The sequence below is a fragment of the Clarias gariepinus genome, chromosome 8 (assembly GCF_024256425.1).
Source record: "Clarias gariepinus isolate MV-2021 ecotype Netherlands chromosome 8, CGAR_prim_01v2, whole genome shotgun sequence".
Taxonomy (NCBI): Eukaryota; Metazoa; Chordata; class Actinopteri; order Siluriformes; family Clariidae; genus Clarias; species Clarias gariepinus.
This window is the reverse complement of record NC_071107.1, coordinates 36,808,692-36,825,000: the sequence shown is the minus strand read 5'-3', so window position 1 is coordinate 36,825,000 and position 16,309 is coordinate 36,808,692. Positions and strand designations below refer to the sequence as shown.

Below are 16,309 nucleotides of genomic sequence, written 5' to 3'. Positions count from 1 at the left end.
CAGAGAGGAGGAGGCCTCCACGCAGCACAGCAAAGACACGCCCAGACTTGTCCTCAAGACACACAGCGATGCGCTTGTAAGACATTTCAACACCACCAGTGTGGAGTGTGTTAGACAGGAAGTGGACAGGAGATGTGATTTTGCCTGAAGTGTGTGTACGTTTGTTTCCATCCGACACTCAACCTCTGTGCTTTTCTGTCATAAAAAAAAAAAAAAAAACCACAGTAAATTACACCCACGCAGCTACAACCTACCCATCCACCCTCACCCCCACCACCACACACACACACAGACACGGACACACACACACACTGTTTCAATACTGTTATAAATACACCCTTGTCAGTGTCACTGCTCCATTTCATGACAGGGGGGTTGTTACACACACTCACACTTCCCGTCAGTTTTCTCTTATCACTTATCTACTATTTATCCACACGTCATCTTTCACACTTGTATTTTACACCCCACATACACTCACACAGGGTTTTTGTTGCCTAAAATTCGTTATGGATGGAAACAGCAAAAAACACAGACACATAAAGGAATACTTCAGGATTTTTAAGCATCATCTGCACTGTGTGTGATTACCATGGACAAAAAAAAACAAAAAAACATGCAACACTACAGAGAGCAATAAGTAAAGAATTAAACATTCCATAGCATGCTGTCGTGGGAAAGTAATCAGTGCCAGGATGGTGTGATGAACAGCAGGTTGCCAACGTTTACAAATACGTACTTTACATACAAATCTTGTAAAAAGAAAAAGAAGTAATAATGATATATAAATAAATAAAATATTTTTATATTATTAATGTAAATATATCATTCAAAAATCCGGTCAGAAAATCTGTCTGTTTAGCTGGTTAGCTAGCGTTGATGGACATGCTAACACTGGACAATATAAAAAAAAACATTTATAAAAAGGAAAGAAAGAAAATATAAAATAGGCAAATCAAGATGAGAAGAATAATTAATGAAGAATAGAATAAGAGTAAAATGTGAAAGAACAGATACAAAAGAAAAAAAAAAGAAAATTAATAAGAAAGAAAAAAGCAATAATTAATCAAAGAAGAAGAAGAAAACAAAGGAAAGAAACAGACAAATTAATTTTAAAAAGTAAAATATGAAAAAGAAGAAAAATAAATCTGCATGCATTCTTATCAATAAGGAAATATTTGGTTCTTATTAAGTGCTAGAGATGTTTTGTACAGCGTTTACAATCTTTTAAATTCATTAAAGAATGACATGACATCCAGCACCACAATTCATCTTATCTTTTTATTGCTATACTGTATCTCAAGTTCACAAAATCAGTTCGTTCCGGTTCTCACATATGTTATAGCAGCTATAAACTGTTGCTCTTTCATCAATCCATTGTTTAAAGGTTTTGTGTTTTGTTTTGTTTTTTATCTAGAAAACACAACCTCCTTTGTCCTGCATTGGTTTTTGTGACATAAAACTTTCTGACTCTTACAACGCACTGACACTGGAGACTCCTTCCTTATATAAATAAACATCTCCCTACACAAAACTTCACCATAACAACGCACAAGATTTTAATATGTTTATGTGGAATGTTTGCTGTACACTTTCCTGTAAACAAGCTGTTAGTAAGTACATTAATATAACCCTGTCACTCTTACTGTCACAAAGAATTAATCAGCACCTCCTGACCAATCAGCGTACAGAATTCAATTCCTCAATTCTTGTCCATGGTAACACACACAGATGAGAGCGAAAAACTGAGTTTTCCTTTAAAATCTGCAGAATCACACCTTCTTTAACATCACTCCATTTTTCATATTTTATTTCAACATTGTCAATCTGCATTGCATTGTATCAGACTGTGTGTGTGTGTGTGTGTGTGTGTGTGTGTGTGTGTTTGCACGCATGTTAATGGCTGACTCAGTCAGGGGTCAAAGGTGAAGGAGACACGGGAGACGAGTTGAGATGTAAACCAGAGGCGCTAATGTCCGAGGTAATTACAGAAAGAAAAAGAGCACAAAATAAATGACTGTAATTACAGGAGAGAGAGAGAGAGAGAGAGAGAGAGAGAGAGAAAAGACAGAAAAGTAGTAAAAAAATGGGAAGTAGAACAATGAATGATGTAGAAATCGAGAAAAAAAACTGTGATTAAAAGAATAGTAAAAAGGTGAAAGGCAAAATAAGCTTGGAGAAAAAAGTAAGATAAAAAAGGAGATGTTAATATGAAAGTAGGAAAGAGAAAAAGTAAAATTAAGAGAAAAAGAAAGAAGGATTGAGAAGAAAGGGGAAAGATGGGAAAGAAGAAAATAAGGTAAACAATAGGGTTTTTAAAGAGAAGGAAGTCAGACAGAAAAAAAGAGTGAGAAAAAGAAAAAAAGGAGAGATAGAGAGAAAAAGAAAAGGGAATGGAGACAGAAAGGAAAAATGGAAATGCTAGATGGTTAGAAGAATAAAGCAGACAGAAAGATGAAAAAGGAGATAACAGTAAATGAGAAGAAGAAAAAAAGAAGAAATGTACACAAAATGGACAAATGGAGACGGCGAGAAATTAAATATGAAGAGGAAAATAAGGAGTGAGAGGCAAAGAGAAAACAGGAATTATGATAGAGAGATGCAGAGGGACTGAAAGGAGAAAAATGGAGAGGAGGAAAGAGATAGATAGATAGATGGATACTGTAGAAAAAAATGTTTAAAATAAAAAATAAAATTAGAGAAATTGATAAAGTATAATAAAATGATTAAAGGTTGGAAGTGAATATGATAAAAAAAAAGTAAGTGAGGGGAAAGAAAAGAAATAAATATGGAAAAAAGAAAAGAGAAATAAAAAATGGGGAGATAAAAAAGGATTAGATGCCGTGAAGAAGAAAGAGGGGAGAAGCATGAAGGAAAAAGTATAGATAAAGAGAGAAGAAAAGTGGATGGAATAATGCATGAATGAAGTCAATGTATAAAATAAGGAAAAGATGGAGAGAGAGAGAGAGAGCGAGAGAGGAAGAGAAGGCGGAGTGAGGAACTCCATTAGCGTAATGTGCAGTGAAATGTCCTGCTCAGAGCGGTGACTCGTTAAGTGCTCTCCATCTGTGCTGCTGTATAAACGAGGGGAAATTAACACACACACACCCTCACTCACTTCACTGCATCAAGATGTTTCACAAATGTTGGCCAAGTCGTGTTGTGAAGAGAAGTGACAAGATGATGTCATCAAATACTGACAGTTGTGGTGTTACTTCACCTTAAGACTTTGAGTCATACACTAACGGCTTGCTAATATGCTAATCAGACGTCGATTTCTAACAGGATCAGACAGTATATCCATACTCTTACCTCTTAATGCTATTAATGTAGTTAATTGATCTTAACTGACAGTTATGTTCATAACAGTATCCACACGCGTACCACTAGCTAGCAAACAAATGATAATCTGCCAGGACTTTGAAAGCCATATTTATTCAGATTTTCATTCTATTACCTGTTAATACTCGTTAGCTGAGATTCCTGTTCCTGACACCTGACATAAGTTACCCTGACAAGATTTTAAATATAACTGGCTAACATGAACCTGACAGGATTTCTAATGGATTTAAACCATATTTATCATTAACTTAACTTAAGTTAACTTAAAATCTCTGAAGGTATTTTTATGTCATTGATGAATATTCATATTCCTCACTGCTAAACCTCTCTAGCTAGCTAATATCAATTAAACTATCAGGAAAGTATGAGTCAAATTCATCATTGTTAACAATTGTCACCATTGATGCTAGCTAGCTAGTCAGCATCGTCACAGGATTCTTAAAATTATTTTAAATTATATTAAATCATCATTTATAGACTTTTGGGTTTTGACAGAAAGAAAAACATGTCCTCACAAACGCCTAAGAAGGATTACAATTAATAAGGATTACGAATATATAAGAAAGCACATAAAAAGTATATAATCTTATGTATGATATACTTTTTTAATATAGGGCAACAAGCTAACATGTCAAAATGAGTGGTCCTGTTCATAAATGTTTCCATAGCAAAATTTTGTTGCTTAGAATGAGCTTTTTCTTGTCTCGTGAGACTGAATTGAGCTGCCTCATTACAAACTCGACTTTGTCTTTTCTATTTCTCCTAAAACCCACATAGGGGAAACAAAGAAACAGATTTGAGACACAAAGCGGGACATACTTTTGAGAAACATTTGAGAAATTTGAGATGTACATGAGAAACAGAACAGTATTTGAACGAGAAGCAAATGAGCCATATATAAGACCATAATAAGATTGAAGTCTGATGCATGACAAATTAGAAATATTATAGTTTTATTGAAAATATCAAAAATCCTCAGTTAACAGCATACAGTGTAATAAATTTACAATTCACACAATATAACAGACACCAGCTAAATCTGGCAAATCAAGACACTAAATTATACGAAATGTCATAAAACCTGACAAGGACAAAAGTGTCACACTGCTCAACTCAAAGTATGATTTATACTTTATATTATATTATATATTAGCTTGAGCTTGCTCATGTGCTGGTGTTTATCTGACTGATGACGTGGTGCTGATGGAGACTCCGGAACATTCTCCTGCAGTCTGGTCTCCTGAGGTGGCACGCTTCTGAAAAGAACCCAGTTAAATTCAAATGTATAAAATCACCAGGATAACCTTTCCACAAACAAACATATTGGTCTTTATTTATAGAATAAAATTAACCGATGTCTCTAAAGTTACATGTTCTGTTAAACACTGAATAGTCTATAATAAAACTTCTGGTTTTCAAAAACTGATCATGCTGTAACATAAAAGCCTAATAATATTAATAATAATGTAACCACTGATGTTTACCATACAAAAAAAAAAACTTTCAACTTTACAAATGTTAGTTACCTAGATATGCTAATCCACATGCTAAACCACCCTCCGCTAGCATTTAAATTCCTTTTGCAATTTACATAAGAACAAACGTAAGTTGTGTAAATTTCAGCTAAGTATACCACAGTTTTTTTTTTTTACCACAGACCCTTTGCTTTTAACTTATATTTTGACTCCTTGTCAATAATAATTAATTTTAAACCCACCTTCACCCTGCTTTATCTTCTTCATTTTTATCTGCGGCAGGCAAAGTAGGAAGTGCGCTATCACTACCTAAAGGTCTGGATGAATGATGGATAAAGTGTTTTTGCTGTCTTGACAACGAGGTTTAATTTAGTTAAATTTTAATACATCCATTAAGGTGTAATAGACATTTGTAAAAGGTTAGCCATGTTGATTAACTAGGACACCTGGGTGTACTGTATAATAAAATACCTGTTTTTTTTTTTAATAAAGAAGCTAGATTTCAAAATAAAACATTTATTAATTACAAAGCATTTCTAAATAACTTTATTTCAGAGATCCAACCTACTAACCCTCCCCTTTATCCACCCCTATGTGAAGAGTAATAGGCCAGGGGTAGCTCGGTGGTTAAGGCATTGGACTACGGTTCGGAAGATCCCAGGTTCAAACCCCACAACCACCAAGTTGCCACTGTTGGGCCCTTGAGCGCGGCCCTTAACCCTCAACTGCTCAGATGTGTAATGAGATAAAAATGTAAGTCGCTCTGGATAAGAGCGTCCGCGTAAATGAGTAAGATGAGTCAGGATTTTGTAATATAGAGTGACATTTTTTTAAAATATATTTTTCAATATAAAAATAAGAATAAGAATTTTATTTCATTTTAACTAACTATACACACAGGACCTTGCAATTTTTTTTAAAAAGGATCATATCAGAACATATCAGAAAACCCAAATGCACAGTTTACGATTACTGTATACTTTATGTGTGGGAAACACTGCTTTGGGGAAACAAAATATCTCACACAAGACAAATATAAACTATCTTCGAGATTTAGAAGACTTAGGTAATAAGCCATATTTGAGACACATTTGAGAAGATTGAGAAAAATGGCTAAAATCTCATTCAAGTCTCAAAGATGGCTCATTTCTGAATATGTGAGTCGCACACAAGACAAATGTAAACTATCTCTAAGATTTAAAGTTAATGAGCCACATTTGAGACACCTTTGAGAAGATGCAGAAAACTCCTAAATCTCATTCAAGTCTCAAAGATAGCTCATTTCTGTCTAGGGGACAAAGAAGAGATTAACATGAGATCTCAACTTGGTGTTTCTTTGCTATGGGTTAACATGTGGTAAACTGACTGATTTCTGACAGGAGTTTTAAGTAAAACTTTTCTTTGTTCATGATCTTTACCGATTATGCTAGCTAATATCTCTAAATGGATTCCAGACAAGGAAACATCATATACTGTAGAGGTCTAAGTTAGCAATTGCTAACCTAACTGGCTATAAAAAGCTATTGTTTCCTGCTAATACCAGACAATATGCGCTAATCTGACACGATTCCTAACAGAATCCTCCTAGATGTATCTAGCATGAGCTGACCTCTCAGGGTTCTAATTTAGTGGCATTTTAGTTTATCCAGTAATGTAGTTATTTTAATGTTAATCTAACCATCTTAATATGCAGATATTTAAATTATATATTTACTTTCATAATATTGTAAAAATAAATAGCAGTGTAACACGAACTACCTATTTAAATGTGATCATAAAAAGTATATATAGGTGCATCTCAATAAATTAGGTTGAAAGTTGATTTATTTCAGTAATTATTTAATGGATTATTTCGAATTTAAAAAATTCAAGTTATATACACTGCAGTCCAAATTATTATGCAAATTAGATGTAAGTGTCATAAACATTAAATGTTTAGTTTTTAAATTAATCTTATGGATAGTATTGCGTCTCACGGCTCTTTGGATCACTGGAATGAATCTCGGACACCTGTGATAATTATTTTGCCAGATGAGCCCAATTAGAGGAAAAGTACTGAAGAAGGTTGTTCCACATTATTAAGCAGGCCACAGGTTTTAAGCAATATGGGAAAGAAAAAAGATCTCTCTGCTGCCAAAAAATGTCAAATAGTGCATAACATGAAGACTAATTTTCAAACAGTCTTGTTTACTGATGAGTGTCGTGCAACCTCGGATGGTTCAGATGGATGAAGTAGTGGATGTTTGGTGGATGATGTCCCAACAAGGCTGCAACATCAACAAGGAGGTGGCGGAGTCATGTTTTGAGCCGGAATCATGGGGAGAGAGCTGGTAAAATGGGTGTGAAAATGACCTCTGCAAAGTATATAGAGTTTTTGCCTGACCACTTTCTTCCATGGTACAAAAAGAAGAACCGTGCCTTCCATAGCAAAATCATCTTCATGCATGTCAATGCAGCATCTCATGCTGGAAAGAATACCTCTGTGTCATTGGCTGCTATGGGCATAAAAGATGAGAAACTCATGGTGTGGCCACCATCCTCCCCTGACCTCAACCCCATTGAAAACTTTTGGAGCATCCTCAAGCAAAAGATCTATGAGGGTGGGAGGGAGTTCGCATCAAAACAGCAGCTCTGGGAGGCTATTCTGACATCCTGCAGAGAAATTCAAGCAGAAACTGTTCAAAAACTCACAAGTTCAATGGATGTAAGAATTGTGAAGGTGATATTAAAGAAGGAGTCCTATGTTAAGATGTAACATGCCCTGTTAGGATGTTTTTGATTGAAATAGCTTTTGATTTCAGTAAATATGACCTTCTAATGCTGCAAATTCTTTACAACCTATAAAATGTTTTAACTCTGTTGTGCATATTAATTTGGAACAGTGCGTTTTTAGTATTTTAAAATAAATTTGTGAAATAAATATTTTTATTATTAGGAGGTTTGTTTAAATAAAATTTGAATTATACCCTAATGGTTGATGACATGAAAATTATGCTGACTGTCATTTGCATTGACTAACTATGAAAATTAGAGAAAGATATAATTTGCGTAATAATTTGGAATGCGGTGTATTATATAGATTCATTATACACAGACAGGTATATATATATTTATGTATTTTAATTTTGATGATTATGGCTTACATGGACTTTAAGTATTTAGGGTCAACGGTCCAGAGCAACGGAGAGTGTGGAAAGGAGGTGAAGATGTGGGTACAGGCAGGTTGGAACGGGTGGAGAAAAGTGTCACGTGTGTTGTGCGATAAAAGAGTATCAGCGACAGTGGTGAGACCAGCGATGCTCTACGGCTTAGAGACAGTGGCACTGAAGAAAAGACAGGAGGCAGAGTTGGAGGTAGCAGAGCTGAAGATGTTGAGGTTCTCTTTGGGCGTGACAAGGATGGATAGGATCAAGAATAAGTGCATCAGAGGGACAACCCACGTTAGATGTTTTGGAGATAAAGTCAGAGAGGCCAGATTGAGGTCATGAAGTTAGTTGGTGTGAGAGAAGAGGATGCAGAGGATAGGGTTAGATGGAGGCAGATGATTCACTGTGGTGACCCCTGAAAGGGAACAGCCCAAAGACAAAGAAGAAGAAGATTTTGGTATACAGCCTTTTTTTAGCCAAAATTCAGTATCTGAGGAAATTAAAATATTACTTAATAAAAATATATATTTTTTTAAAAAAGGATTAACATACACAGCACTCAATACTTGGTCGGGGCTCATTTTGCATGGCATGGATGCGATCTGTCTGTGATACTGCTGAGGTGTTATGGAAGCCCGGATAGCAGCCTTCAGTGCTTCTGCATTGTTGGGTCTGGTGTCTCGCATCTTCTTCTTCACAATACCCCATAGATTTTCTATGAGGTTAAGCTCCGGTGAGCTCGCTGGCCAATAAAGCACAAGGATACCATGTTCCTTAAACCAAGTATTTTTGGCAGTGTGAAAAGGTGTCAAGTCCTGCTGGAAAATTAAATCAGCATCTCCATAATGGTGGTCTGGGGAGGAAGGCATGAAGTGCTCTAATATTCCCTGGTAGACGACTCCGCTGACCTTTGACTTGATAAAACGCAGTGGACCAAAACCAGCAGATGACATGGCTCCTAAAACCACCTCTGAGTGTGCAAATGTTACACTACACCTCAAGCAGCTTGGATTCTGTGCCTCTTCTCTCTTCCTCCAGACTCTGGGACCATGAATTCAAAACGAAATGCAAAATTTACCATTGAGCTGACATAATGCTTTTTGTTCTTAGCCCAGGTTTGATGCCTCCGACGATGTCTTTGGTTCAAGAGTGGCTTGACACGAAGAATGCGACGGTTGTAGCCCAAGTTCTGGATATGTTTATGTGTGGTGGCTCTTGAAGCACTGACTCCAGCTATTAAACTTTCAAAATATTCTAACTTTCTGAGAGACTAAATTTTAGCTTTAATTCAAAAATATTCAAAATTAAAAGATATAAACACTCGAAATATATCAGTCTGTGTGTAATAAATCTATATATGAGTTTCATTTTTTTATTTAATTACTGAAATAAACCGACTATTTGATAATATAAAAATTTATTGAGATGCACTCGTATAGGAGTTGAAATATTTCAGTAATTCATTGATATTGTAATTTATTGAGATGCACTGGTATGTATATTTAATTTTTTTTTTTTTTAGTTGTGGGCATGTATGGGCAAAAAGACACATCGAATTATTCTACAACTTAATTCATTTTTGTGTCAGACAAACTGCGAGACATGAAACTCAGCATGGCACCCTGGCTGTGTGTTTACTGCTGTGTGGACCATGTAAGGTGTGTGTGTGTGTGTGTAAAACGTATGATATTTTAATGCTGGTTAGTATTGTTTTATTGTGTATCTGTGTGTATGTGAAAAGGAAGGTAAATATGTGTAAGGAAATATTTTTTTACAAGTGTGTGTGTGTGTGTGTTTGAGAGAGACCAGCAGAGGGAAAGACAGTGTGTATGTCATTGTCATTGACTGAACTGACAGCTGATTAATCTGCTTATTACTTCCTGTGAGACTCGGCTTGTGCGGTAATCAGCTCGCTAGGCCCGGGGCAAATCTGTGAGTCTGCAATGCACCTGTCAACCTGAGCAGTTCTCATGAGGAGAGACAGACAGCAGAAACACACATACATTCACACACATACATTTATACACCCACACACACACAGGCCTTCTTTTCAGACATGTCCTTGTCACGTTTTGTTAGTGTCACACTAAAGATACATCTACTTGTTTTGTGTGTACTTACACATGTGCACACACACACACACACGCACACACACACACACACACACACACACGATTGTTGCTTGAAGGGAAAACCTTTTAGTTGGGACTGTCTATGTTTGACCCTCTGGCTCTGCCAGAGGTGACTGACTATGACAAGCAGTGTGTATGTGGGGATGCTGGGGGGGTTTGAAATTTTGGGTTTTGTATTTTGAGCACTAACTTAAGCTGATGTTAAAGTTTTATGGAATAATTGTCATGGTTCTTAACCTAGACCAGTCTTAACCCAGATATGGTTCTTAACCTCGACCGGTCTAGGTTAAGTCTAAGTACTGAGGACAACTCTTAAACTATTTGTTTAGTGACTTTGTAATTTTCCTAATGCTCTGCTAATCTTACTAGCCTAAATCATTTACATGATGTATGTTGTGTGTGTTTTATGTTTTCCAGGTGTGTGACTGGTGCAAGCACATCCGCCACACTAAAGAGTATCTGGATTTTGGCTCGGGTGAAAGGCGACTCCAGTTTTGCAGTGCTAAGTGTCTCAACCAGTACAAAATGGACATATTTTATAAAGAAACCCAGGCAGCTCTGCCTGGTGGACTGTGTAACCCCATTTATCCGGCTGGAGACGGAAAAACTGAAGCAAATGCAGGCGTCCAACTTCTGACCCCTGAATCCTGGAACGCACCTTTGAGCGAAATAAGGCCCCGCAAGGCACCATCGCCAGGGGCAGCAGCGTGTGGGGCTGGACACTCAGGATCAGCATCTGCATCTCCCTCTGATTCCAGTGCCGCTGGTTCAGCATCTTCATCATCCTCATCTTCAATGAAAATCCCCACGCCAAGGCCACATGAGAGTCCAACGTTGCCCGCACTGCCTCATCCTCTTCCACCACCCCCTGCCCCTGGAATTCATCCTCCAATGGGTGTGGTGCCCAATGGAACTCCCCCAATGGTGATGACACCTCGTGGCCCAATGCCGCTGCCTCTCTTTATGGAGCACCAGATGATGCAGCAAATTCGCCCTCCCTTTCTACGCCCTCCTGGCCCCAACAGCCCGCTTTCTAATCCCATGATTCCTGGAATTGGACCGCCCCCTCCACCTCGGACCTTGGGTCCTCCGTCTAGTCCCATGCACCGACCCCTCCTTTCACCCCATCTCCACCCATCTTCCACACCCACCTTGCCAGGTAACCCTCCCGGACTAATGCCGCCTCATCCAGGTTCTCACATTCCTGGACTTCCCTTTCCTCCAGTTAACATCATGCCACCAGGGCCCCTACCAATGCCACCTATGATGAACTTTGGCATGCCATCACTTGCACCGTTAGTGCCCCCTCCAATGCTCTTAGTGCCGTATCCTGTAATTGTGCCATTACCTGTCCCAATTCCTATCCCTGTTCCTATTCCAATTAATCCAAAGGCATCAAATGATCGACCCGGGAATGATGGGATGCTTCCAGAAGTTTCTGGTGAACAGAGTGACTCATCCTTCTCTCCCAGCTCATCCAGAGGAGATGGTAGAACTCCTAAGCAAAATTCCAGCTCAGATGTCCTTTCTCCAGGCATTTCCAGCCAGATGGAACGGCACAGTATGAGCTTGATAAAAGCAGAAAATGCTGGAAGTTCTAGTTCATCACATCCAGGATCTCCCTCAGAAGCACCAGCAAACGGAATAATTGACTTGACGACAAACCGGCGCTCGCGGCAGCAGCTAGTAATCCAGAGAGCTGCGTCATGCGTACAGGTAAAGCCAGAGTCTGAATCAGGCACTTCTGCTGGGCTTAGCGTGTCAAGAGTGGGCGAATGTGAAATAAATGAGAGAGATTCTTGCAGCACAGGACCATTAGAGGAGACACTAAGAGACCGAGACATAGATGTTAAAAGCCCACTGAACAACATCACTATGCCTTGTTCTGACCCTTCCTTCTGCAGTGCTTCACCTTTACTAACTCAACCAATCACATGCAGCCTTTCTACGCCCCTTTCCAGCATCTCTGCGACAAAACCAGAGCCAGGTACTGGTACGCCTTGTAACGTTATTGTTAATGGCAGCTGCAATATGCAGCCACTAGAACCCACCGTGCGGACACCCCCTTCAGAACAGCGCCCTGCTATGGAAATGAATCGAAGGGCAGCTGCAATCTGCAATGAGCCAGCTGAGGGAGAGGACCTGAAGGAAAACAGCTGCTCGGCTATTGAGAGAACCTTATCAGAGCAGGCTGTAGCACCTGGGCGTGCCGGAGAGGAAAAGACCCAAGAAGCAGAGGATGCTGCATCTGGAGCAGATCATGCATATGCTTTGCCCCTCATGCCTAAACCGGGCTGCGTCATTCAGCCTGTGCCAAAACCAGCAGATAAGACGGCAGCCATATTGCCATGCGGCTTGGAAGCTCCGTTATCAGCGGCAGGAGCAGCAGACTTGGAGCCACCACTGAAAAGGAGGTGTTTGCGCATCCGCAATCAAAACAAGTGAAGAGTGAGAAAGCTTGTAGGTTACTTACATACTAGTTTTGCTCAATTTAATCAATTGTTATTAAAATTTCACATTTGGTATGAAAAAGGCTGTCAGATATCATAATCTGAAATCGGAATATGGTATAATTGTTATGCTCTCTCTCTCTCTGTTTTTCTCTCTGATAGACACTTACATCTCACCAAAGGGACAGGAGCACAGCACTGCAGCAGATCCCAACAGTCCAACAATCAACACGTCAACACCTCTAAAAGCTCAGCTATCTCCCAGTTAGATAAATAATTGCACTTCCCACTAACATCCTCTCTGAACAGACTGGACCCAGGGATTTCTGCGAGGGAAAAACTTACAGTTGACCTTTCAACTTCTGACTTTTCACGGTCCTCTTTTTTCTCATCATTCTTGGATAATATTCTATCTACACGGATATGTCTCCCTCTACAGGACTGGTGCAGTGTTGCAGTGCTAAGGATTGTAATATACAAAAAGTTGCGACAGGGCCAAAACGTGGGTGATTAAGCCAAAACAGCAATCTTTAAGGGTCCAGTGGACTGCCACTAAAACATGCAAACAATAGACAGGGCCAGCTCCTGAACAGGCCCAAAGTGGGCCTTAAACATGGCCTTAAACATGAGGCCTGCCGCTCATATGTGCTCACAGATGACGGACAAGCATTTTTGTTTGGTTTCAGTGTTCAAACAAGCCAACTTTTGTCTATATGAGGTAGGTGCAAGAAGAAGAGGTGAAGTTTTGGGATGCCAGTGGTGTCACAATTTAGATGGATAGAGTGCCAAGAAAGTAATGGAAAAAAGGTCACTGTGGTCACATTCTATGGTGACATCTCTTTTTTAAAATTAATTTTACATCTTTCTTTGGCACCACCAGCAAGTAACTGAAATGTTTCTCTGTCCTTTCTGGCCACCATGTCCAAAATTTCCTCCCTACTGGAACAGAATGGACATAGAAAGAAAATGAAATAATTGTAGCGCTAATGAAGATTAATATTTATAGAGTTTGCTGGTTGCCAGTTATGGTGGTGTTTAAAAGGGAAGGATGTGCAATGAAAACTTTCACTGAGGCATGGGTGACAGGGTAGAAATGACATGGCCTAAGTTAAACCAGGAGTCTCCATTAACATCCATCTTCCAGCCCAAACCCAGAGATCAGCAGATCGATGCACATCCCAAACACAACTGTTTTACAACATAGGCATGAAATAACACATGCAAAGTGGTGCTTCAGGGTACTGGAGTCCAACAGAGTGGTGATTTCTCTTCTCTAAGACACCCTTTAAACCTTTTAATTGGGTTAAGTTGGGAGTCTTTGTGTCAGGGTAATAAAGAAACTGTGCTGTACTCCAGTTCTTCACCTGTCTCCTGGAATAGGTCGATGAATTCTGTCATTTTTTCATGTTAGCCAAACAAGTCCATATAAATCCATAGGCCTGTTGATGAAATCTATTGTTGACTTACACTAATTAACCTCAAACAGTCACTAATTGGTTAAAAAGTTCAGCCTGATGGGTATTGGAAGTTGTGGTGTCATGGCTAATGGATCATTTTGATATTATTAATTCTCTGTTTCTTGTGCCAACTTGCTGTAATTTTGCCATACCAAGCAGAAATGTTTGTTTTCTTGTTTATTGGGTTTATCAGATTTGTGGATTAGACATACTATGGATGGTCAGACTAAGATCACATACTGTACATCATATTTGTCTAAAGGATTTTGAGGCAACCATCAAAAGCCTGAGGAACCATAAAGAAAGCCAAGACACACTCAAATCGAGAATAGACTTAAAGAGGCATTCCAGCAAAGTTCAAATTTAAAAACTTACAACATGGCGATTTCTCACTCTCAAAGCCTGTAGTGTGTGTGTGTGTGTGTGTGTGTGTGTGTGTGTGTGTGTGGTGAGGTTCAGGTCTTGCCAAGAACCTGAGGCATTTCAGTCCGTTTAGTTTTCTTTAGTCATTACGGAAGAAAAACATGGCTGTCAAAAAGGGGGCATGAAAGGATGCGAGAACTTGCTGAGGAACTCGTGTCATTTTGGGTGTCAGAAGCAGTCAAGGTCGTTTGGAGATTTCCCCCGAGTCAGGGGCTCTGTGTCGTAACATCACACTATAATATCACCGCCTGTTTACCCAAGAGCTCAGGTTCCTCAACTGGTTCGGTATTTTCATTTCAGATTTTTCCCCTCCCTCAGCAGCGCAGTGTCTTCTTCTCTAATTTCTACGTTTGGTTTAATCCATCCCGCTGACGTCAGCAAAAAAAAAAACTCCCCCCACCCTTTAATTTTTTCCTTCTTTCTAAGATTAATGTGGAGATGTACTGGCGCTTTTTTCTTCAAAGCAGTGCACAGCTGTCACTTAACTTCACACATATTTTCTGGTAGAATCTGTATGTTCACAGGAATACACACACACACACACACACACACACACACACATACAGAGACAGCTTGAATTTGTCACAGAGAGATCACTTTCAGTTCACAGCCCAGGGACTCACTCGCCTAAAAAGTGCTAAAAAAAATAATTTCGGAATTTTCTAATAAACTTTTATGAGTTTTCTTTTGACATAATCGGACCAACCAAACACACACACACACACACACACTAATCTTTTTTTTAGAATCACCTGAAAAAATTGCAATTAAATATTTAACTTTGTTGACTACTACTCAGTAAAAACAATCGCGTACTCCCATAACTACGAGACACACACACCTAAACACCAAACTGAAGTATTTTATATTTATGAAGTATTTTCCATCCGACCCTACTGTATCTCTGTCTATGTGTGTGTGTGTGTGTGTGTGTGTGTGTGTGTGACCTTGCTGTTGTAACCTGATTCGTGCAGACTGGACAGATATAACTCTGAAACCGAAGCCAGGTGTAGTGTCTGTGGTTTCATGCAGACAAGACAATGACACCAGCAAAAAAAAAAAAAAGAAAGTGTGTGTGTGTGTGTGTGTGTGTCTTTGGTGACAGCGACGGCTGTCCTTGATAAAGAAGAACGGTGAGAAACTAAAAGAAAGATTTGGGCTGTGGGCTGACGACAAATCCAAATAAACCAAAGTGTGTTACATAAAGTACAAAACAACTTCTGCTGCGATGTTAAAAGCCACTTATGTACATCCTGCAGCTTTATGCTCATACATTATACAGTATTTCTTTGTTTTTTCCCCCATCTGTTAGTATTTGTGCGTGGCAGCGTACAGGAAAGTAAAGGTGCATTACTGCCATATTGAAGGATCTTAGAGTTATCATCAGGACTACTAAAGCTACTTGGCATCCTAAGGACGAATGTCTCAAAACTTGTTCGAATGAAAATTAGTTGTTTGCGCTTTTTTAATTAAGAATGTATAAGGCGTTAGCAAAAATCATATGTTTTCTGATGATAAACGTCAGGAGCTAATCAGTACTTTCATAGCGATATGATTAGCTAGTATTTACGTCTTAATGGACTTTTTTACTTTTCTTAATTCAATCACAGGCTGGATTTTCTTTGCCATGGTGGCACTGCACCGTTCTTCATACAGCTTTGATTTGATCTACATCATCCTGGATTACTTCAAAGCTGTTGTTACCAAGACAACAAACATGTAAGCTTAAACCTGTCTAGGTAGTTTGGATTTGGGTTCCGAAGGAAAAGTAAAAAAAAATTGTATGGATAAGGAACCAAAAGCGTTACGCTTTTACCTCCATGCTTCTGGAGATCTTTAAGAACAGTTAACCACAGTCGCGCATTTGGTTCTTTTAACTTTTTC

The 16,309-nt window shown here is 38.8% G+C and overlaps 1 protein-coding gene across 3 annotated transcripts in view; it reads left to right on the top strand.

The window, feature by feature from the left end:
- sobpa (sine oculis binding protein homolog (Drosophila) a) overlaps positions 1 to 13,895 on the top strand; it is a 47,226-nt gene extending 33,331 nt beyond the window's left edge. The window contains exons 5-8 of one of the 3 annotated variants that reach the window (XM_053502805.1): positions 1 to 76; positions 1,913 to 1,981; positions 10,513 to 12,555; positions 12,708 to 13,895. The exon at positions 1 to 76 is cut by the window's left edge and continues 2 nt beyond it. In XM_053502805.1, coding sequence (XP_053358780.1) covers positions 1 to 76; positions 1,913 to 1,981; positions 10,513 to 12,540 — 2,173 coding nt within the window. In that variant the 3' untranslated portion in view covers positions 12,541 to 12,555; positions 12,708 to 13,895. The remainder of the gene's footprint in view (positions 77 to 1,912; positions 1,982 to 10,512; positions 12,556 to 12,707) is intronic. The other 2 variants (XM_053502806.1, XM_053502807.1) reach the window with 2 other exon arrangements.
- Positions 13,896 to 16,309: the final 2,414 nt, after the last annotated feature.